The sequence below is a fragment of the Manis javanica genome, chromosome 10, assembly GCF_040802235.1.
Source record: "Manis javanica isolate MJ-LG chromosome 10, MJ_LKY, whole genome shotgun sequence".
Lineage (NCBI taxonomy): Eukaryota > Metazoa > Chordata > Mammalia > Pholidota > Manidae > Manis > Manis javanica.
Genome location: NC_133165.1, coordinates 96,589,129 through 96,615,057, shown reverse-complemented (window position 1 = coordinate 96,615,057; position 25,929 = coordinate 96,589,129). Strand labels below are relative to the sequence as shown.

Here is a 25,929-nt window from a genome sequence, read left to right as displayed (position 1 = left end):
ACCACACCAGTGAATCTTGTTTACTAATCTACCATATGACCCAGTACAGCTGGGTAAGCTGTATATGGCACAAATTTATGGGGTACCATTCACACTGTTGTCATCATAGACTTGCATATTTACTTTGAAAATCTCCCAGCAGATGGCAATAAATCATCTTGAGGAAAGAATGCATTTTCTTACTTAAATAATAGTAATAATTCATAAATGGTCTTCAGTTTCTTCATTGTGTGATAACTGCCACCTTCTAAGAAACCCATTTCATTTAGTGACTTTAATTGCCAGATCTTCCATATCAAGCCAAAATCTAGTACTTTGTAACTTCTACTAGTATTCCTATTCCTGCCCTATGAAGTCACAGAGAGTACGTGCAAGCCTAATAAGCAGTAATTCTCAAATTCTACTTTCCTTAAGAATCCACTTGGGGAGCTTTTAAGAGACAAATAACTTGGAATTAAGAAACTTTGATGCACTTCACACCTGAAATTATGCTTCAATATGTCTAGAGTGGAAAACAGGCAGCTGTGCATTTAGCAACCACTGTACGTGATGTCTGGAAAAACCATTTGCAGACAGCTGTTATGCCTCTTCAATCTTATGTAGTTCAAGCATGCTCTGTTCCCAATTTAAGATTTCTCATCTCTAGCTCTCTCCAGAAGATGCAATATAGCATAAAGAACTCAAAATTGCATTCTCTGAAGCCTATAATTAGAAGGTAAACATTTCATAAAATGAATGCATATTGAACCCCCAGTCCTCCAGTACATAGGATATTTGATCAGCACCCAGTTTCTCAGGACTTGCAGGAGTTATGCATTAGAAAATATCTTTTATATGAATATACTGAAAACACTTTTTAAAAATATCAAGAGGCAACATCACACAGTGACTAAATGCCTAGACTTAGAAGGCAACACACCTAAGTTCAAATCCACTTACTATGTGACCCAAGCAAATTGTATATAATAGTGAATGATCCCTAGCACTACATAAATCAACTTGAGTGAATCTCACAAACACAATACTGAGATAAAAAGCAAACTGCAGAAGAATGCACATGGTATGACACTGTTTATATAAATTTTAAAACAATACCCTCTACTGTCTAAGAATACACACATATGTAAGAAAAGCACTAAAATGCTTGGAATTTACAGTCACTGTATTTAGAAGAGCAGTTACTCTAGGAACTAAGGAGGGTTGGGGAAAGGTGACATGATCAGGAGAGGCTAGTGGAGATGAGTTTCAACTGTACTAGTAATGTTTTGTTTCTTAAGCTAGTAATGGGGAAAATGGATATTCATTATAATTCTTTACATTTTTATGTCATATTTCAAATTGAATTTTCTGGGAAAATATACTAATCATGAGTATTAACATTTAGCAACAGGAAAAAATGCTAATGAAATAACATTAAGGAAAAAATTACAATGCTATGTTAAAAAATGTGAAGGAGTATCACGGGAAGATGGCGGCATGAGTAGTTCAGAGGAAATCTCCTCCCCAAAACATATATATTTATGAAAATACAATAAATACAACTATTCCTAAAAGAGACACCAGTGGATACAGTACAACAGCCAGGATACATCTACATCTGCGAGAACTCAGCATCACAAGAAGGGGGTAAGATACAAGCCGCAGCCAGGCAGGACCCAAACAATCCCCCACAGCAAAACCTGGTGGGAAGAAAGGAGTCAGAACAGGGAGGGAGTGAAAGCCCAGGACTGCTAAACAACTAGCTCTAGAAATCCGCACCTGGAATGCAGACACAAGGTGCACGGGGTGCTGGATATTAGCGAAACGGAAAAGCAAAACCTGTGGGCAGGTCCCCGCAACCGGCACCCCTAAGACAAAAGAAAAGTGAGTGCTTTCTGCAAGTCTTAAAGAGACAGGGACCCCATAGCTGGACGAAGTTGTCCCGGCAGCTGGGAATACCAGGGAAACTTAGGTGCCCTAAATGGAGGCAGTGCAGCTCTGAAGCCTCTCACAGGACTAGCCAGCCTGCCAGTCATTCCTCCAACTGGCACAGACCTCAACACAGGGGCCCAGTAGCAGGACAGTGGGAGTGCACGCCAGGGGCAGAAGCGCTAGAAGGAACTGAGAGCAGATCCGTGCACCGCAGGGCTAGCCCGCAGTGGCGTGACTGAACAGCCCGGGCGCGGCTCACACGCACCGGCAGCAGTAAAGCCAGAGCCTGGTAGAAGCCTGTACGGAAAAGCCCTGTGAGCACTGGCAGTGGAGCCAGAGGGAGCAGGCACGCTCCCAGGAGCTGACCGGAATCCCAGCCCAATGCACAGCTGCCCGGGCCAGACCCAAAGGCCACTGCTGTGACACAGCTGCCCGGCAGGGTCGCCGCTAGCATGGAGGAGCACACCTGGCATGCCTGCCACTCCCCACAGGGCTCTGTGCTGTTCTGAAGGACACCCCACCCACAGCAGTTTAGGAGATTAACCCAGTGGCTGCTCCAGGAGTGCAGGTAGCCATCACAGGCAGCAGAGAAGGGCAAGGCATCCAGCAAGCAGGAAAGGACTTTCTTCTCCCAGCTGACACACCCACAACCTGCTTACAGCTACTGCAATCACCATGAAAGGGCAAAAAACTCTGATCCACACCAAGATAGTTACACCTGAGAAAGGATCTGCAGAGGCAGACCTAACCAGTGTCCCTGAAAAAGAATTCAAAACAAAAATCAGAAACATGCTGACAGAGATGCAGAGAAATATGCAAGTGCTAAGGGATGAAGTCTGGAGGGAGATTACAGACGTCCGGAGGGAGATCACAGATGTACGGAGGGAGATTACAGAAGTGAAACAAACTCTGGAAGGATTTATAAGCAGAATGGATAAGATGCAAGAGGACATTGAAGGAATAGAAACCAGAGAACAGGAACACATAGAAGCTGATGCAGAGGGAGATAAAAGGATCTCCAGGAATGAAACAATATTAAGAGAACTGTGTGACCAATCCAAAAGGAACAATATCCACATTATAGGGGTACCAGAGGAAGAAGAGAGCGAAAAAGGGATAGAAAGTGGCTTTAAAGAAATAATTGCTGAAAACTTCCCCAAACTGGGGGAGGAAATAGTTTCTCAGACTACAGAGGCACACAGAACTCCCGAGAAACAGGATCCATAGAGGTCAACACCAAGACACATAAAAATTAAAATGCCAAAGATCAAGGGGAGGGACAGAGTATTAAAGGCAGCCAGAGAGAGTAAAAAGGTCACCTACAAAGGAAAATCCATCAGGCTATCATCAGATTTCACAAGAGAAACCTTACAGGCCAGAAGAGAATGGCATGATATTTTTAATGCAATGAAACAGAAGGGCCTTGAACCAAGGATACTGTATCCAGCACGATTATCATTTAAATATGAAGGAGGGATTAAACAATTCCCAGACAAGCAAAAGTTGAGGGAATTTGCCTCCCACAAACCACCTCTACAGGGTATCATAGAGGGACTTCTCTAGATGGGAGCACTCCTAAAAAGAGCACAGAACAAAACACCCAACATATGAAGAATGGAGGAGGAGGAAAAAGAAGGGAAAGAAATAATCATCAGACTGTGTTTATAACAACTCAAAAAGCAAGTGAGGTCAGACAGTAAGGTAGTAAACAAGCTAACCTTGACCCTTTGGTAACCACAAATCTAAAGCCTGCAATGGCAATAAGTACATATCTTTCAATAATCACCCTAAATGTAAATGGACTGAATGCACCAATCAAAAGACACAGAGTAATAGAATGGATAAAAAAGCAAGATCCATCTATATGCTGCTTACAAGAAAAGACTCACCTCAAATACAAAGACATGCACAGATTAAAAGTCAAGGGTTGGAGAAAGATATTTCATGCAAACAACAGAGAGAAAAAAGCAGGTATTGCAATACTACTATCAGACAAAATAGACCTCAAAATAAAGAAAGTAACATTACATAATGATAAAGGGCTCAGTCCAACAAGAGGATATAACCATTATAAACATATATGCACCCAATGCAGGAGCACCAATATATGTGAAACAAATACTAACAGAATTAAAGGAGGAAATAGAATGCAATGCATTCATTTTGGGAGACTTTAAACACACCACTCACCCCAAAGGACAGATCCACCAGACAGAAAATAAGTAAGGACACAGAGGCACTGAACAACACACTAGAACAGATGGACTTAATAGACATCTATAGAACTCTACATCCAAAAGCAACAGGATACACATTCTTCTCAAGTGCACATGGAACATTCTCCAGAATAGACCACGTACTAGGCCACAAAAGGAACCTCAGTAAATTCCAAAATATTGAAATCCAACCAACCAACTTTTTAGACCACAAAGGTATAAAACTAGAAATAAATTGTACAAAGAAAGCAAAAAGGCTCACAAACACATGGAGGCTTAACAACATGCTCCTAAATAATCAATGGATCAATGACCAAATTAAAATGGAGATCCAGCAATATATGGAAACAAATGACAACAATAACACAAAGCTCCAACTCCTGTGGGACACAGCAAAAGCAGTCTTAAAAGGAAAGTATATAGCAATCCAGGCATATTTAAAGAAGGAAGAACAATCCCAAATGAATAGTCTAACGTCACAATTATCGAAATTGGAAAAAGAAGAACAAATGAGGCCTAAGGTCAGCAGATGGGGGGACATAATAAAGATCAGAGAAGAAATAAATAAAATTGAGAAGAATAAAACAACAGAAAAAATCAATGAAACCAAGAGCTGGTTCTTCAAGAAAATAAACAAAATAGATAAGCCTCTAGCCAGACTTATTAAGAGAAAAAGAGAGTCAACACACATCAACAGAATTAGAAACAAGAAAGGAAAAATCACGACGGACCCCACAGAAGTACAAAGAATTATTAGAGAATACTATGAAAACCTATATACTAACAAGCTGGAAAACCTAGGAGAAATGGACAACTTCTTAGAAAAATACAACCTTCCAAGACTGACCCAGAAAGAAACAGAAAATCTAAACAGACCAATTACCAGCAACGAAATTGAATCGGTAATCAAAAAACTACCCAAGAACAAAACACCCAGGCCAGATGGATTTACTTCGGAATTTTATCAAACATACAGAGAAGACATAACACCCATTCTGCTTAAAGTTTTTCCAAAAAATACAAGAGGAGGGAATACACCCAAACTCATTCTATGAAGCTAACATCACCCTAATACCAAAACCAGGCAAAGACCCCACCAAAAAAGAAAACTACAGACCAATATCCCTGATGAACATAGATGCAAAAATACTCAACAAAATATTAGCAAACCGAATTCAAAAATACATCAAGAGGATCATACACCATGACCAAGTGGGATTCATCCCAGGGATGCAAGGATGGTACAACATTCAAAAATCTATCAACATCATCCACCACATCAACAAAAAGAAGGAATAAAACCACATGATCATCTCCATAGATGCTGAAAAAGCATTTGACAAAATTCTACATCCATTCATGATAAAAACTCTCAACAAAATGGGTATAGAGGGCAAGCACCTCAACATAATAAAGGCCATATATGATAACCCACAGCCAACATCATACTGAACAGCGAGAGGCTGAAAGCTTTTCCTCTGATATCAGGAACAAGACAGGGATGCCCACTGTCCCCACTGTTGTTCAACGTGGTACTGGAGGTCATAGCCACAGCAATCAGAAAAAAGAAAGAAATACAGGAATCCAGATTGGTAAAGAAGAGGTCAAACTGTCACTATTTGCAGATGACATGATATTGTACATAAAAAACCCTAAAGACTCCACTCCAAAACTACTAGAACTAATATCGGAATTCAGCAAAGTTGCAGGATACAAAATTAACACACAGAAATCTGTAGCTTTCCTATAAACTAACAATGAACTAATAGAAAGAGAAATCAGGAAAACAAATCCATTCACAGTAGCATCAAAAAGAATAAAATACCTAGGAATAAACCTAACCAAGGAAGTGAAAGACCTATACCCTGAAAACTACAAAACACTCTTAAGAGAAATTAAAGAGGTCACTAACAAATGGAAACTCATCCCATGCTCCTGGCTAGGAAGAATTAATATCGTCAAAATGGCCATCCGGCCCAAGGCAATATACAGATTCGATGCAATCCCTATCAAACTACCAACAGCATTCTTCAATGAACTGGAACAAATCGTTCAAAAATTCATATGGAACCACCGAAGACCCCGAATAGCTAAAGCAATCCTGAGAAGGAAGAATAAAGTGGGGGGGATCTCACTCCCCAACTTCAAGCTCTACTACAAAGCCACAATAATCAAGACAATTTGGTACTGGCACAAGAACAGAGCCACAGACCAGTAGAACAGATTAGAGACTCCAGACATTAACCCAAACATATATGGCCAATTAATATACAACCAAGGAGCCATGGACATATAATGGGGAAATGACAGTCTCTTCAACAGATGGTGCTGGCAAACTGGACAGCTACATGTAAGAGAATGAAACTGGATCACTGTCTAACTGCATACACAAAAGTAAATTCTAAATGGATCAAAGACTTGAATGTAAGTCATGAAACCATAAAACTCTTAGAAAAAAACATAGGCAAAAATCTCATGGACATAAACATGAGTGACTTCTTCATGAACATATCTCCCTGGGCAAGGGAAACAAAGGCAAAAATGAACAAATGGGACTATATCAGTCTAAAAAGCTTCTATACAGCAAAGAACACCATCAATAGAACAAAAAGGTATCCTACAGTATGGGAGAACATATTCATAAATGACAGACCCAATAAAGGATTGACATCCAAAATATATAAAGAGCTCACACGCCTCAACAAACAAAAAGCAAATAATCCCATCAAAAAATGGTCAGAGGAGCTGAATAGACAGTTCTCTAAAGAAGAAATCCAGATAGCCAAGAGGTACATGAAAAGATGCTCCACATCGCTAATCATCAGAGAAATGCAAATTAAGACCACAATGAGATATCACCTCACACCAGTAAGGATCACCATCATTGAAAAGAGAAACAACAATGAATGTTGGCGAGGTTGTGGAGAAAGGGAAACCCTCCTACACTGCTGGTGGGAATGTAAATTAGTTCAACCATTGTGGTAAGCAGTATGGAGGTTCCTCAGAATGCTCAAAATAGAAATACCATTTGACCCAGGAATTCCACTTCTAGGAATTTACCCTAAGAATGCAGCACTCCAGCTTGAAAAAGACAAATGCACCCCTATGTTCATCGCTGCACTGTTTACAATAGCCAAGATATGGAAGCAACCTAAATGTCCATCAGTAGATGAATGGATAAAGAAGATGTGGTACATATACACAATGGAATATTACTCAGCCATAAGAAAAAAACAGATCCTACCATTCGCAACAACATGGATGGAGCTAGAGGGTATTATGCCCAGTGAAATATGCCAAGCGGAGAAGGACAAGTACCAAATGATTTCACTCATATGTGGAGTATAAGAACAAAAGAAAACTGAAGGAACAAAACAGCAGCAGAATCACAGAACCCAAGAATGGACTAATAGTTACCAAAGGGAAAGGGACTGGGGACGATGGGTGGGAAGGGAGGGATAAGGGCGGGGAAAAAGAAAGGGGGCATTATGATTAGCATGTATAGTGTGTGGGGAACACGGGGAGGGCAGCGCAACAAAGAAAAGAGAAGTAGTGACTTTACAGCATCTTACTATGCAGATGGACAGTGACTGTGAAGGGGTATGTGGGGGGGACTTGGTGAAGGAGGAAACTAGTAAACATAATGTTCTTTCTGTAATTGTAGATTAATGATACCAAAATAAAAATAAAAAATGTGAAGAGAACTAGGAGAGAATACAGAAAATGATAATATTCAGGCCTATATAGTGAAATTGCAGATTTTTATTCATTTTAACCTCAAAATGTCCTGTAATGCTAATAGAATGTTTGTAATTTAAAAATTCTAGTTTTTAATTAAACAGACATACCAAAATACAGACCACTGGCTTCAACTACAGTCCATGAACACTAGTGCCGTAAGTAGGTATCTATAGGAAATAAAATGGGTTTTACTCTCAAATAATGGGACACATAGTATTCTGTATCTCTTTCTTGAAATATCACAATGCTCATATGCAAATGAATGCCTTCTGTGAAGTCTTATAGTAAGGAACCTATTGCATTTAATCCAAAGTCACCCAAGGTTACAGGATCCTGGTATCCTTTTATGAAGTATAGTACTGGCATCATATAGAACACAGTTCTCCAAATGCTGCTCTAGTCCTTGCCTATAAATAAATGAGTGTTTATTCCATATATGAGACAATTCCCTAGACCCCCATTCAGATCTAAAGAACAATACAACCCAATATGTAAGGAAATAATTTCAATATTGTAAGAAAGATGTAATCAAGAAAAGGAATGGTCATTTATCCCTTAACATTCGTGTTTAAGCTAACATTCACCAAGAACATGCCATGTGTCGGGAACTGCTCTAAGTACATTTTAAACTGATAATAACTTATTCAGTCTGCCAGAGGTCTACGCCGAGTAGGACTTATCCGGTCTATGAGTCTGTGAGTCACAACACATTCAAAATATTAATAGTAAACTAACTATAAGTCCCTATAAAATATTTTACTATCTTATTTTTAAAGCTGATTGGATATTTTTCTAGAATAAAAGGAAAAGGAAAATGTTTCTGTAGTTCTCAATATGAGGAAATCATAAATTCTTAAACATTAAATATTCTAAAGCATTTCTATAGTTAACCATTATACATTTACAAATTTAATATTATTTGAAAATGAAAATTCATGTTTTTAATTGCATTTTCTAAAGTATTTTGTAATACCTTTAACATTGGAAGAATTTCCGGGTTCCCTTCTGGAGTTCCATGGAACTCATCAGTCCCTTCCCTTAAAGGTATATCTGGAAATAAAAAATAGGGAAGGAAGGAAGGTAGGAGATAGAGAAAAAAGAAGGAGGAGAGGAGAAAAAAGAGGAAGAGGAGTAAGAGAGAGGAAGAAGCAAAGGGAAAAAGGAAGGACCAGAGGAAAGGAGGAAGGGGAAAAATGAAGTAGAGCAGTGAATCATAATCATAAAAAAGTTATGTAAAATTGCTTACCTTTTTAATTACCCAAGATTTTATAAATGACTCAACACTTAGAATTTGACTAAATACCAAATTATTCCTTCTACATAATTAGTTTTTCCTTATATAACTTAATTTAAAAGCATCTTGCATTACAACAAACCAAATCAAAAATCTTGATTATCACAAGGTAATATATGGTAAAGAGATTGGTCTTTCTGTATATTCAATAAAGTCCATGGAAAAGCATTCAGAAAGTAATTGTGCAGAAGCCTCTGAATTTGGACAAAGGGAATAAGAGAGAAGATGGGTTTGAATTAAAGAAATATAAATTATAAATATTTATAAGGCAATGCTAGCTTCTATTTTTAAAAATGTATTCAATAATTCAAACTAAACAATGTATTACTTAATAAACAGCCTAATAAACATCTTGAAGCAGATTGCCATAATTCCTACACAAGAATGTCTTGTACTTTTTGTTTTATGTGCCAATAGGATAATGAGAATAACATTGGAAAACTAATAAAAATGTATATATCTAACCGAGGACAACCCCTCATTACATAAATGTAAACATTTTCAAATTTATAAATGGACCTTGCTCCTACATTGATTAGTTCTTTGGAAATGAAACATATTAACAAATAATCAATAAATTGTATTTACACCATTCATAATTCAATAGAATACAAAAAACAGTCTCTCAAAAGTAAACTGTAAATAAACAATAAAATTGAATAAGAAATAGACTTTTTGAAAAAGTAATTACTTTTCCCATAACAGGTAGCCTGGAAAAATTCTCCTGGTTATAGACAACTAGAAAAGCTGGAAAATACACTTTTTTTCAGCTACTAGCTAAGGAGGTAATGAAAATATCAATACAGAGTCAGGATCTTGGGAAGGAAGTGTTACCTTAATCTTAGAAAGAGAACCCAGGGTGTATAGAATGACAGTAAAGCTACTTTTCCTACTGAGGGCTTTCATCCATTCTAGAGTGGGAAGCTGAGAAGCTGAATGGTGCTTTTTGTAGCCCTGAGGGGCTAACAAAACAGAAATTGGTATCCAGGGACCACCAAGGTGAGAAGCTAGAAGGGATGGCACCTAGAGTTAGGATAAACTGAAAAGAGGTCTAAGAGAGAGTATCTCAGCTTCAAATGATCTTAATGCCTCAAAATGGATTAATGGAATCCTGGAGTAGTAATGCATCCATGTATCTAGTAAAAGCAAGCATAAATCTTCTCTAGAAAATTATTAACACCACATAAAGCTTCGAATTATTTCTACATTATTCTACAAAATTTAGCAAACATAATGTCTACTACACAATAAAAAATAACCAGAATAACCAAAGCTGATGAAATAAATGCTTCATTTAAGAATTCAATGCACAAAGAAATTCCTTCTGCACTGCAAAGGAAGCCATCAACAAAACAAAAAGGCAACCTACTGAATGGGAGAACATATTCACAAATGATATATCCAATAAGATGTTGACACCTAAAATATATAAAGAACTCATACAACACAACACCAAAACAAAACATTAATCCAATTTTTAAAAATGGGCAGAGCATCTGAATAGACTTTCTAAAGACAGACAGATGGCCAATAGATATAGGAAAAGATGCTCCATATCACTGATCATCAGGGAAATGCAAATCAAAACCACAATGAGACATCACCTCACACCAGTCAGAATGGCTAATATCAAAAAGACAAGAAATAACAGGTGTTGGTGAGTATATGGAAAAAAGGGAACCCTCATGCACTGTTGGTGGGAATGTAAATTGGTTCAGACATTATGGAAAACAGGATGGCAGTTCCTCAAAAAATTAAAAAGAAACACCATATGATCCAGTTATTCCACTTCTGAGCTTTTACCAGAAGAAACAAAACACCACCTCAAAAAGATACATGTACCCCTATATCATTGCAGCATTATTTACAATAGCCAAGATATGGAAAAATCTAATTGTCCATCAGTAGCTGGAGGGATAAGAAGGTGTGGTATATATACACAATGGACTATTACTCAGCCATAAAAAAGAATGAACCACTGCCATTTGCCACAAGATGGATGGACCTACAGGGTATTATGCTAAATGAAATAGGTCAGACAGAGAATGAAAAATACCATATGATTTCACTCATATGAGGAATCTAAAATATAAAACAAATAAACAAACAAAAATCTAGAAACACACTAAAAAATACAGAAAGCAAAGTGATGCTTCTGGAGGGGAGAAAATGGAGGGAGAGGTGAAATAGGTAGTGAAGGATATTAAGAAGCATAAACTTCCAGTTATAAACTAAGTAAGTTAGTATGAAAGGTACAGTATGGAGAATATAATTAACAATATTATATGTTACACTGCCTGGTGACAGATGATAATTACACTTATCATGGTATAAGTATTTTGTAATGTATATACATGTCAAATCACTATGTTTTACACCTGAAACTATTATATTATTATGTCAGCTATACTTCAATTTTAAAAAAAGAATTCAATATTATAAAAGCAGAAGGAAAGATAGAAATTAGAAGCCCCTCTGGCTTCTCCCTCCACTTCTCCAATAGATTTCAACCAACAACAGATAACACTTGTATAAATACCCCAACCTCCCAGCTCTCTGAGGCATGCCCTATATGTGGAAATGGGAATAAGCTCTAAACCCACAACAGTAGCCTGTGGAAAGCAGGGATCCATATCTGGCTGCTCTGGAACAAAAGAAAGGCAGGCAGTCTAAGAGACTTCCTAACAGCAAGAGAGCTGCTAAAGGGGCAAGGATTGCACAGATCTTACTGCTCAGGAGAAAGAAAAGGTAAACAAAATTGTCCAGGTGCACTCTTCCCAGCAGGTTGGGAACTTTCACGATCTTCAGGTGCTCCAGCTCCCCGAGTTTCTACACAGCTTTAAGGACCCCCTCCGTGATATGCAGCCTACTGTGCCTTATTCCCAGCAAGCCCCTTTATCCTGGCTCACAAACTGGCAAACTCTACCCTGGCGTTAGCCCAGCCAGAGGGAAGCCTCGTCTAAAACAACTACAAATGCAAAGCATAGAGGCTTACACCTGTGTACTCAGCCCACTGGTTCTGGCAGTGGAGGTAGGCATAGCAGCTGGGAAACAGGAAACAGCTCTTTCCTCCCCCCAGGCACCAATACCACACCCCTGCAACCCCCTGACATGGCTGAACAGCTCCAGAGAGTAGATCTTCTGGGCACTAGAGGGTGCCATATACAAATATAAACACCAAAGGAACATGGGTCAAAGCAAAATTATGAATACAATACCTGAGAAAGATTCCAATGAAATCTACCTCATAAATCTTCCTGAAATGGATTTCAAAATAAAAATCATTAACATGCTCATGAAGGTACAGAAAAATATTCAAGAATTCAAGAGAATTCAGTTGGAGATCCAATCATTGAAGCACACAATGGAGGGTATTAAAACCAGATTAGATATGGTGGAGGAGATGATAAATGAAATAGAAATTAGGGAAGAGGAATACAAAGAAGCTGAGGCAGAGAGAAAAAAGGATCTCTAAGAATGAAAGAATATTGAGAGAATTTTGTGACCAATCCAAATGGAACAATATTCGTATTATAGGGGTACCAGAAGAAAAAAAGAGAGAAAAGGGGATAGAAAGTGTCCTTGAGGAGGTAATTGCTGCAAACTTCCCCAACCTGGGGAAGGAGATAGTCTCTCAGGCCATGGAGATGCACAGATCTCCCAACACAAGGGACCCAAGGAAGACAATACCAAGACATATAGTACTTTTAATGGTAAACATCAAGAAGAAGGACAGACTATTACAAGCAGCCAGAGAGAGAAATAAGATCACATAAAAAGGAATGTCCATCAGACTTCTCAGCAGAAACCTTACAGGCCAGAAGGGAGTGGCATGACATATTTAACACAATGAAGCAGAAGGGCCTTGAACCAAGAATACTTTCCCTGGCAAGATTATCATTTAAATTTGAAGGAGGGATTAAACAATTTCCAGATAAGCAAAAGCTGAGAGAATTTATCTCCCACAAACTATCTCTACGGTGTATTTTGGAGGGACTGCTATAGATGGAAGTGTTCCTAAGGCAAAACAACTGTAATCAGAGGTAATAAAACCACAGTAAAGAAAGTAGAACAGTTCATTACTAAGCAGATGCAAAATTAAATCAACTGAGAGGAGATTAAAGATGGCAGCATGAGAGGAGAGACAGAGGCTTTCTCCTAAAACTGGATACAATTAGAAAATATAGTTGGCGCAACTAATCCTGAGAGAGCAACAGGAAAGAGGACGGCCAGACTGCACACACCTGGAGAAAAGAGCAGACCTCACAGAACGGGGTAACGTACCAGAGCTGTGGCTCCGCGGGACCCAAGCCCCTCCCCCACCCCAGCTCACCCACAGGAGGAAGACAAATGGAGCAGGGAGGGAGTGGAAGGCCTGGGACTGCTGAATACCTAGCTCTGGAGATCTTCACTGGGAGCACAAACCTACATTTCATGGTGCTTTCATGAGACTCGCCTGACTACTGGGTTGGAAAGTTAATATAGGCAAAGTTCCTGGGGAGACTGGGATTCTGGCCACTTGTGGAAAGCACGGATCCATATCTGGCTGCTCTGGGACAAAAACTTATACCTGTGTGACCGGCCCACTGGCTCAGGCAGTGGAGACAGGCACAGCAGCCGGGAGGTAGCGAACAGCTCTTTCCTCCCCCCAGGCACCAGTACCGCTCCCCTGCAACCCCCGACATTGCTTCAGGGGCTGAGCAGCTCCAGAATAGAGCTTCTGGACACTAGAGCCATATACAAACATGAAACGCCAAAGGAAACTTGTCCAGAGTAAAATTATTAATACAACAGTTACCAAAGGGAAAGGGACTGGGCAGGAAGGGTGGGAAGGGAGGGATAAGGGCAGGGAAGAAGAAAAGGGGCATTACGATTAGCATGTATAATGTGGTGGGGGCATAGGGAGGGATGTGTAACACAGAGAAGACAAGTAGTGTGTCTACAGCATCTTACTATGCTGATGGACAGTGACTATAATGGGGTTTGTGGGGGGTACTTGGTGAAGGGGGGAGTTTAGTAACCATAATGTTCTTCATGTAATTGTAGATTAATTATAATAATAAATAAATAAATAAATAAATAAAGCTAAATCAACTATCCCCAAAGTCAATCAAAGGACAGACAAAGAGTACAGAATATGACGCCTAATATATAAGGAATGGAGGAGAAAGAAAAAGGAGAAAAAAAACCCTTTAGATTGTGTTTGTAATAACATATTAAGTGAGTTAAGTTAGACTCTTACATGGTAAAGAAGTTAACCTTGAACCTTTAGTAACCACAAATCTAAAGCCTGCAATGGCAATAAGTGCATACCTATCAATAATCACCCTAAATGTAAATGGTCTGAATGCACAAATCAAAACACATAGACTCAATGAATGGATAAAAAATCAAGACCCATTTATATGCTGCCTACAAGAGACTCACTTTAAACCCAAAGACATACACAGACTAAAAGTCAAGGGATGGAAAAAGATATTTCATGCAACTAATAGTGAGAAAAAAAGCAGGAGCTGAAGTACTTGAATCAGACAAAATAGACTTCAAAACAAAGAAAGTCACAAAAGACAAAGAAGGACACTACATAATGTTAAAGGGGTCAGTCCAACAAGAAGATATAACCATTATAAATATCTATGCACCCAACACAGGAGCACCTACATATGTGAAACAGATACTAACAGAATTAGAAGGGGAAATAGAATGCAATGCATTCATTTTAGGAGACTTCAACACTTCACTCAGTCCAAAGGACAGATCAACCAGACAGAAAATAAGTAAGGAGACAGAGGCACTGAACAAACGCATTAGAACAGATGGACCTAACAGACATCTACAGAAATCTACACCTAAAACAAGCAGGATACACATTCTTCTCAAGTGCACATGTAACATTTTCAAGAATAGATCATATACTAGACCACAAAAAGAGCCTGGGTAAATTCAAAAAGATTGAAATTGTACCAACCAGTTTCTCAGACCACAAAGGTATGAAACTAGAAATAAATTATGCAAAGAAAATGAAAAAACCCACAAACACATGGAGGCTTCACAACATGCTCCTAAATAACCAACGGATCAATGACCAAATAAAAACAGAGATCAAACAGTGTATGGAGACAAATGACAATAAGAATTCAACACTGCAAAATCTGTGGGACACACCAAAGCCCCTGCTAAGAGGAAAATACATTGCTATACTGGCTTACCTCAGGAAAGAAGAACAACCTCATATGAACACTCTAAACTCACAATTAACGAAACTTGAAAAAGAAGAACAAATGAGGCCGAAAGTCAGTAGAACAAGGGACATAATAAAGATTAGAGCATAAATAAATAATATTGAGAAGAATAACACAATAGAAAGAATCAATGAAAGCAAGAGCTACTTCTTTGAAAAAATAAACAAAATAGATAAACCCCTAGCCAGACTTATCAAGAAATAAGGAGACTCTACACACATAAACAGAATCAGAAATAAGAAAGGAAAAATCACTATGGACACCACAGAAATACAAAGAATTATTACAGAATACTATGAAAAATTATATGCCAACAAACTGGATAACCTAGATGAAATGTACAACTTTCTAGAAAAATACAACCATCCAAGGTTGACCCAGAAAGAAATAGAAAATCTGAACAGACTGTTTACCAGCAATGAAATTGAACTGGTAGTCAAAAAACTACCTAAGAACAAAACTCCTGGACCAGATGGATTCACCATTGAATTTAATCACACATTTAGTGAAGACCTAATACCCATCCTCTATAAGGTTTTCAAAGAGTAGAAGTAGAGGGAATACTTCCAAACTCATTCTATGAGGCCAGCATCACTCTAATACCAAAGCCAGGCAAAGACATCACAAAAAAAGAAAATTACAGGCCAATATCCCTGATGAACATAGATGCTAAAATTCTCAACAAAACATTAGCAAACCGAATTCAAAAATACATCAAAAAGATCATCCATCATGATCAAGTGGGATTCATCCCAGGGATGCAAGGATCCAATATGCGAAGATCCATCAACATCATCCACCACATCAAAAAAAAGGACAAAAAACACATGATTATTTCCATAGATGCTGAAAAATAATTCAACAAAATTCAACATCCATTCATGATAAAAACTCTCAACAAAATGGGTATAGAGGGCAAATATCTCTACACAGTAAAGTCTGTATATGACAAACCCACAGCCAACATTATACTTAACAGCAAGAAGCTGAAAGCTTTTCCTTTAAGATCGGGAACAAGACAAGGATGCCCACTCTCCCCACTTCTATTCAACATCGTACTAGGGGTCCTAGCCATGGCAATCAGACAGCACAAAGAAATAAAAGGCATCCAGATTGGTAAGAAAGAAGTCAAACTGTCACTGCAGATGACATGATATTGTAAATAAAAAACCTAAAGAATCCACTCTGAAACTACTCGATGTAACACCTGAATTCAGCAAAGTTGAAGGACACAAAATTAATACACAGAAATCTGTTGCATTCTTATACACTAATGATGAACTAGCAGACGGAGAAATCAGAAAAACAATTCCATTCACAACTGCATCAAAAAGAATAAAATACAAAGGAATAAACCTAACCAAGGAAGTGAAAGTCCTATACTCTGAAAACTGCAAGACACTCTAAAGAGAAATTAAAGAGGACACTAATAAATGGAAATTCATCCCATGCCCTTGTGTAGGAAGAATTAATATAGTTAAAATGGCCATCCTGCCTAAAGCAATCTACAAATTCAATGCAATGCCTATCAAAATACTAACAGCATTCTTCAATGAACTAGAGCAAATCATTCTAAAATTCACATGGAACCACAAAAGACCCTGAATAGCCAAAGCAATCCTGAGAAGGAAGAATAAAGCAGGGGGAATTACACTCCCTGACTTCAAGCTCTACTACAAAGCCACAGTAATCAAGAAAATTTGGTACTGGCACAAGAACAGAATCATAGACCAATGGAACAGACTAGAGAGCCCTGATATAAACCCAACCATATACAGTGAATTAATATATGATAAAGGAGCCATGGACATACAATGGGGAAATGACAGCCTCTTCAACAATTGGTGTTGGCAAAACTGGACAGCTACATGCAAGAGAATGAAACTAGATTATTGTTTAGCCCCATACACAAACATAAACTCAAAATGGATCAAAGACCTGAATGTAAGTCATGCAACCATAAAACTCTTAGAAGACAACATAGGCAAAAATCTCCTGAATATAAACATGAGCAACTTCTTCCTGAACCCATTTCCTTGAGCAAGGGAAACAAAAGCAAAAATGAACACATGGGACTACATCAAACTAAAAGTTTCTGTATGGCAAAGGACACCATCAACACCATCAACAGAACAAAAAGGCATCCTACAGTATGGGAGAATATATTTGCAAATGACATACCCAACAAGAGGTTAACATCCAAAATATATGAAGAACTCACATGCCTCAACACCCAAAATGCAAATAACCTGATTAAAAAATGGGCAGAGGATATGAAGAGACAATTCTCCAAAGAAATTCAGATGGCCAACAGACACATGTAAAGATGCTCCACATCACTAATCATCAGGGAAATGAAAATTAAAACCACAATGAGGTATCACCTCACACCAGTAAGGATGGCCAGCATCGAAAAGACTAAGAACAACAAATGCTGGTGAGGATGAAAAGAAAGGGGAACCCTCCTACACTGCTGGTGGGAATGTAAGCTAGTTCAACCATTGTGGAAAGCAATATACCATTTGACCCGGGAATCCCACTCCTTGGAAATTACCCAAAAAATACAACTTCTCAGACTCAAAAAGACATATGCACCCCTATGTTTATTGCAGCACTATTTACACAAGATACGGAAGCAACCTAAGTGTCCATCAGTAGATGAATGGATAAAGAAGAGGTGGTATATATATACACAATGGAATACTATTCAGCCATAAGAAAGAAACAAATCCTACCATTTGCAACAACATGGATGGAGCTGGAAGATACTATGTTCAGTGAAATAAGCCAAGCAGAGAAAGACAAGTGCCAAATGATTTCCCTCATTTGTGGAGTATAACAATGAAGCAAAACTGAAGGAACAAAATAGCAGCAGACTCACAGACTCCAAGAAGGGACTAGTGATTACAAAAGGGAGGGGTGTGGGAGGGTGGGTCGGGAGGGAGGGAGATGGGTATTGAGGGGTATTATGTTTAGTACACATGGTGTGGGGGGTCATGAGGAAAACAGTGTAGCAGAGAGAAGGCAAACAGTGAATCTGTGGCATCTTACTACACTGATGGACGGTGCCTGCATTGGGGTATGGGTGGGGACGTGATAATATGGATAAATGTAGTAACCACATTGTTTTTTCATGTGAAACCTTCATAAGAGTGTATATCAATAATACCTTAATAAAAAAAGAAAAAAGAAAGAAAGCCTATAGAAAAAGAAAACAGGCATATTTGAAAAAAAACTAATTATATCTATACCAATACTACTATGGTAATGAAAATACACTCATTGAAATTAATTGTTTAGTGAATAGATAAGGCAGTTGAAGAGAGAAACAGTGAACTGAAAAATAAAGTTCTGTCATTGTTCAAAACACTGGATGAAGACGCCTTCCAGACCTGAAATAAAGGCCCTTCTGGTCTCATCCAGGAGCAAGTACAACCCTCACAGGGTGACTGGCACATGCCAACTCTGACTTCAGACAGCAAAGGCGACCATGTCCTGTGCAGGGAGGCAGAGGGAGTGAGCCCCATAGACTCCTCCTCGGAGGGGTGCTGGTTAGTAGTGGAAGCCCTCAGTGGACAGGAGGTCACAGTTAAAGTCAGGTGATCTCTGGTGATTTCCATGGTGCCCATGATATTGGTATCATTGTAGGGCACTGACACATGGGGTACCAAGCAGAGCAAGGCTGTAGACCACATGTTCAGGTCTTCTCCGATCCCTTCAGACACTTGAGTTGAACTTCACACACTTCCCCCTGAGTGATGGGTGTGAATGTGAACTTGCTTCCTGATCCACCCCCATTCTGTCCAGGTGAAGGTTCCAGCAGCGACCCCAGTCAGAGACTCAAGATCACCAGCCCCATGGTTGGCCCAAGCCCTCGTCCACAGACAGGCAACAGTCAGGCCTGTCTCTGTGTGACCACCACCCCTTCCTGAAAGACCCCTGAGAAGCATATGGGCACACAAATCTTAGTCTGGGTACATGTGCCACTGAAACCCAGACTACCACTGGACTGAGCAGCAGACAGCATGGCTGTGGTGTGCCCTGACTTGTGTTCCCAGGATTCCATAAACAGTGGCTGGGAATATGTGACACCCACAGTGACCAACACAAGGAGAGAGGAAGCCTTGGACAAGGGAGATGCCAGGACCCTGGTGGACAGCAGTGGAAATCCCTGAAGCAGAAGAAAATGGAAAATCAAGAGATAGGGCCTCAGCTGGAACGTGGCCCAGCACCTCTGCCCTGACTGGCCCTCATACACAGAGAAGTTGGCTGCAGGGCCAGGTAGGGAAAGCAATGCTGGCCTCCCCTCTCCCACCTAACTGACCTGACCTATTATTAGGGCCCCTGTTGCCCTTAGCGATGGAGCTCTGCAGGGTTCTGAGCAGTCCTCTTTGACCACAGACACTGGCACTCGGAGGCAGAGCTGTGGAGTGCCCGTAGCCATGGAGGGCCTGCTGCCTGCCACCAGACTCATGTGCCAGCTGATCCTGAAGTGCCTGTGGGAGACACTTCTAGTGATTCCTGAGATCTGGGAATGCCTAACAGGACTCCTTGTAGTCCCCTTGGGTACCCTGGCATGTGTGCACATACTTTTCATGGTAAGGAGAGCGTGAAATTCACAACACACTGAGGCTCAGAGCAGAAGCTGTTATGCCCGCCAAGAAGTACCTGGAAACCGTGGTGACACTGTGGAATGAACGACTCCAACTGATGACACTGGCAGGCCACCTGCAGGGGAAGCCAGTCCTCCCACCCTACACAGCCTGAGCTTGGCAGCGGTGGCCACACACCTGAGGCTGTCCCTTCAGATCACTCCAGGCTTTCTGGCAAAGGGATGGGGGAGCCAACCTCCTACACTTCCCAAGGCCACTGATGAGAAACCAACCCTCAGGGCAGCACAAAAGGATGGAGAACAACTTGGGAAGAAAATGCCGGATGATTGGAAAGGAAACACTGCTTTTCCAGAAAGAGCAGAAGTCCTTGCCCAGGACATCGCAAGATGCAGGCAGCAGCTGAAGGAAAAGGAGGAGAAGGAAGGACTGTTGGAGTCAAATGCAGTGCAGAGCAGGACCTGAAAGAGGGAGTCAGCTGATGACTGTCAGTGGCTGAGCCCCTGCTCCATGCTGTCCCACACTTGCGCCCCCAAGACATCTCCTGGATGGCGGGAGCCTGGAAGTCAAGCAAAAGCAGGAAGTAGGAAACTGCAAACACCCCGTCCCCAGGTCAGAAGTGGCACTGAAGGCTGACATGCATGATGCTGACTCCCTGGTGTCCCCTCAAAGTCCTGAGAGAGCCAGATCATTGAGGGAACAAAAGCAAGTGAATGAAGAGCTGAGAAAACAAACAGCCACCCTCCAGGCAGAGGAATCTTCTCTGAGGTGTAAAATCCTACAGCTGAGAAGTCAACTACTTCAGTTGAAGCTCCAGAATCTGCTTGAACTATACCAAGAATGTACCGTGCAATTTGAGAGCCAAATCGCTAAGGAGAAAAAGAGGTGTGCAGAAATTAAGAAGAAGCTAATTAACTTGTGCAGAAACTGGAACTCCAAGTTTCAGATTCTCCAGTTTCGCAACAAGACAGCCGAAGACATGGGCAAAGAATTGGAGAGAACCAGGTCCTTTTACCAAAGGGAGTTCCTCTTGCATAAGAAAAGGGCTCAGAAAAGCTGGAAGGCAGCGGTGCGGACTGAGAGGCCTCATGAAGCTAAGAAGAGAAGGCGACCACATCAGACAAATGCTGGCCAACACCCAGGCCCATCTGCAGCCTTTCCCAAGTGGTCCTTCTGCTCCTGTTGCTCCACCTGCAACCCACGGAGGCCACAAGCTGTCCCAGGATCCCCTGAATCCTCAGGAAGGAGGAGGGTGTCACCGTGAGGGCCCAGGGAGAAGGAGTGACCAGCTAGTGTGATTCAGCTCATGGCAGCCGGGTCCTGACCATCCACAGCCATCGCACAGCTCTGCAGGTGTTTCTGTCTTTAAGCTAATTTTGATTTCTCTCTTTTAGGTTTAGCTACTGTTATTTAACTGTTATGACAATTCCCTTATCCAAGTAAGCATAGCATTATAATCTTAAGAGTATTTTTCAGATAAAGTTTCATTTAATATAATTCTTTGGGATGCATTCTTTCACATCATAGGAATCTCTAAAATTAGAAGTACTGTATTTTGACTTACATAAAAGCTCCACTGTTCTTTAACTATCATTGACATGTGGCAATGGATACAGACATAGGAAATAACACAGAATTCCTTTCTATGTCAGGAGCATATTGCATACCATTCTATGTGAGCATGTATCAGAAATTAGTAAGATAAGTAATGTTTACCAGAATAAATTTTGATTGATCTTTAAGAAACAATTGGAAAAAAAAAGCACTAAACACCACCACCCCATTCACTTCTTGAGAGCTTGCAAAGGCATACAGGTGGCATGAGAAGGCACAGGGAGTCAGCCTTTGCCCCACCATAAAAAAAAATACAACTTCAGGCCATTGAGTATGTTAGCTAGCCAGAGACTTCAAACCAGTGATTCTCAAACTTTGAAGTGTACCAACATCACCAAAGGTTGCCTACCTGAGGTAGGATAGGGCGTGGGCTCTGTTTTTAACATGTTCCTAAGTGATTCTGATACCAATCAAAGTTTGAGAACCATGGCCCTATAATTCCATCTGCAAAGCCCCACTCAGCAGAGCCAGATGAGCAAATCTCTGAGGAAACAATTATTACAATAATCACTTTCTTACAAAGCCCATCAGATGTCACACATACTCCGTAGGTGGAGTGAAACAGGAAAGTAAACACCCACCAGGGACATCCCCACCTCATTCCCTATGTATGGGTGACTTAACCACACAGAGAGTTCTGGGGTTCAACCACAGTTAGAAGGAAGAACAAGATCAGAGTGTAAGGCCATCCTTTGAGAGAAGGCACCTTCTCACGGAAGAACAGAATGAGGGCAGCAAGGTGGTGGGACAGGGAGGGCAGGGCAGTGGGTGCAGAATATGGGCAAAAAGAGCAAAAGATAAGAAGAAAGGGAGAAAAGAAAAGAAATACAGCACATGAACAAAGAATAATAATTTTAAAAGGGAAGAATTAAAAAGGAGATGGAAGGTAGAAGGATATTTGTCCATTCAGCAAACACTGATTTGACCTCCTGCTCTGCACCAGGCAACATGGTGGCGGCCAAGAATATGAAGGCAACCAAAGCATGCCCTCTTCCTTCAAGAAACATACACTCTATTGGGAAATGGAAGATGAGGAAATATTTTAAAAGGGGGACAAAAGGGAGGAGAGAAAAGGAAAAAGGGAAAGGGGAGGGGAAAAAGAAGTCAGTTGTAGTGAAGAATGGAGAAGGGAAATGTGTGAGTGAGGAAGACAGAAAGCGTTTTATCTGCCATTGAACCACAGAGCATACAACCACTTTTTTTTTAAACATCCACCTGGTTAAACCTCTTTTGTATCTGATCATAAATCATCAAAGAATAATATTGAAATGTCTAGTTTCCATTAACAGAAGTTATCCTGTATTCCAATTTATACTTATATATTTGTGGTGTGTGTGTGTGTGTGTGTGTGTGTGTGTGTGTGTGTGTGTGTGTGTGTGCATATAAATAACTTCATAGTTTTTCATTCAGTATGTTACCTAGAGATTTTTTTAATTTTCTTCTTGGGCTTCCTAAAGACTCCAGTATTTCACTTAATTGTAATGTGACCTCTGCCACCACCACAATGTCAATGTCTTCCATTTTAGAGTAGTGAATTACTTCATTTATCTGCCACAGAAGATAAATCCACTAAAAAGAGAAAAGTATACAGTAAAATCAATTTAAATTATATTACATTCTATAAAAACAAAGCAAAACACCAGGAAAAAAATAGCAGTACACTCATAGATACTGAGAAGGGACAAGTGGTTACCAAGGAGGAGGGGTTGGGTGGGTGAAGGGGATAAAAGGGCACAATAATTCACAATCACTATATAAGTTGGCCACGGGGATGGTAGTAGAGCGTGGAGAATACAGTCAGTAGTTTTGTAACATCTTACTACATTGATAGATAGTGACCGCACTAGAGGGGGTAAGGATTTAATAATATGGGGAACTGTTGAACCACTGTGTTGTACAGCTGAAACCAAGGTAAGATTGTATAACAATACTTTAATTTTTAAAAAGTATATTACATTCTAAAAAGAGTCACATTTTAAAAAACTCAGTACTTCCTTGAAATCACTATCTTCTAATCATATGGAAGTGTTATAAAGGTATCCCCTTGTGATTAGTGCACCTTAATTATAATTAATATAAATATCAATGACCCTAATAAGATATTTAATAATCGATCTGTTTACATAAATTCATAAAGATTCCCTTAAGCTCATAGGAGGGACTACTTATACAAATAGGGAAAATTTCAATTTGAAATATATATTAAGACTTTATTATCAGCAATAACAAACAAGTGAGAAGAAACAAAAAGGAATACCTTATTAGTACTGATTTTCTGGGTGAATTTTACATAGTCATTTCTGGACATACTGATCTTCTGAATTCCTAATTTGCATTTCTGCCATAGGAACATTATCATGTCCACAACAATTTCTTTATCAGGCTGAACACTCTGGAAACAAAAGTAGTAAGGTAAATTGATAAAAATAATAAGAGCTACAGATATAGATATATAACATTTAATATCTGCCAGCAACATTCTAAGCGCTTTACACATACAGGAATGGGCTGAATGCTTGTGCCTACCCAAAATTCCTGTGTTGAAATCTTAACTCCTAATGTGATGGCATTTGAAGGTGGGGCCTTCAGGAGGCAATTAGGCATAAAGGCAAAGTCCTGATGAGTGAGGGTATTGCCCTTATGAAAGGGACCACCAGAGTCTCCCATTCTCTTTCTGCCAAGTGGGGACACAAAAAGAAGACAGCCAGCTATGGACCAGGAGGCAGAGCCTCACCAGACAGTCTGCTGGTGCTTGAACTTGGTTCCTCAGCCTCCCGAACTGTCAGTAATAAATGTTGTTTAAGCCATGCCATCCGTGGTATTCCTGTTATAGCAGCTGGAACAGACGAAAACATATACCAACTTATTTAGTCCTCCTAACAACCCAAGAAGTGAGTACTATTACCATCATCCTCACTCCACAGATGAGCAACCTGAAGCACAAGAAGAATGAGTGGTTTTTCCCTATGTGAAATGAACAGAAAGTAGCAGAGCTAGGATTCAAACCTGAGCAGTCTAGCTTGAGTCCTCATTCAATGAGTGCTCTAGGCTCTTTCTGCCTCTCTAAAACAAAAAGTTCCAAACATTTTTAGGCAAGTTAGGTAAACCAATTTTATGCATCCAAATTTTAAATTTATATACCTCTTTCTTTTTAAAATTTCTGTATTAAAATAATAAGGAATGGGGAGAGGGAAGAACTAGTAAGGAGAGAAGGAATGGGGAGCTGGGAAAGGACAGAGACAGGAAGAAAAGAGATGAAGAAACCACCATACAGAACGTCAGATGGTTTATCAACAGATGGGCTAAAATAAGCACAGCTCCTCTCAAAGCAGTTAGTTGGCTCTCTGCAAGAAAATGAAATAACTCCTTATATCTGAACTAGAAAGAAAATGAGTATTACTGAAATACGTCAAACCTTGAGTTCCTCTGGGACAGTTCTAAGACTTAATTGCATATGCAGTTCCTTAGTACAGTGCTTGGGGTCATAACACAGATCAACAAATGTTTATGGAATTGAACTGAACTAAGATATACATGATTTTTTTAAAAGCAGGTACATGAAAATTATTTGCCCTATTCAGCCATGATAGGAAATTTTTTGTTTAACTCTCCTACTAGAATCATTACTCTCCTACCAAATACCTCTCCTTCAAAATTAAATAGTTATCACAGGCTATAACATAATCTAATAAGTCCAGAAAAAATAGAAAATACCATAACAGTGAAACTTCTCAAGTCCCTTACTGTGTTTCACTTACCAGAATAAAAATTAATACAATGCTCTACAATTGTGGTTTTCAAAGATTTTTTTAATAATAGTAAAGCCCATTTGGATTAAAGATGGCAGCATGAGAGGTGAGACAGACACCTCCTTCCTAAACCACATATAATATGAAAATATAATTTAATACAACTAATCCTGAAAAAGCAACAGGAAAGAAGGCTGCACCAGACTGCATACACCTGGAGAAAAGAGCAGACCTCATGAAACAGGGTAACATACCAAAGCTGTGACCCAGAGGGGCTCAAGCCCTGCCCCCACCCCAGCATACCAGCGGGAGAAAGAGAAACAGAGCGGGGAGGGACTGGAGGCCTGGGACTGCTGAACACCTAGCCCTGGAGATCTGCTATGGGAGCATGAACAAATATTGCATGGTGCTCTGGTGATTTAGTGTGGTTGGAGGGCTGAGATGAGTGGAGTGTCTGGAGAGACAGAGATTCCACCTGCTTGTGGAGGATGGGGATTCATATCTGGCTGATCTGGGTGAGCAGTCTGAGAGACTTACTAAAAGAGAGAGGGC

At 39.9% G+C, this 25,929-nt stretch overlaps 1 protein-coding gene across 1 annotated transcript in view; it reads right to left on the bottom strand.

Annotated features, from left to right (window-relative positions):
• CFAP54 (cilia and flagella associated protein 54) overlaps positions 1–25,929 on the bottom strand; it is a 302,501-nt gene that overhangs the window by 232,204 nt on the left and 44,368 nt on the right. The window contains exons 13-15 of the mRNA XM_037023126.2: positions 23,886–24,020; positions 23,047–23,197; positions 8,842–8,918 (exon numbers count right to left, since the gene is read on the bottom strand). Of these exons, the coding sequence (XP_036879021.2) occupies positions 8,842–8,918; positions 23,047–23,197; positions 23,886–24,020 (363 nt within the window). The remainder of the gene's footprint in view (positions 1–8,841; positions 8,919–23,046; positions 23,198–23,885; positions 24,021–25,929) is intronic.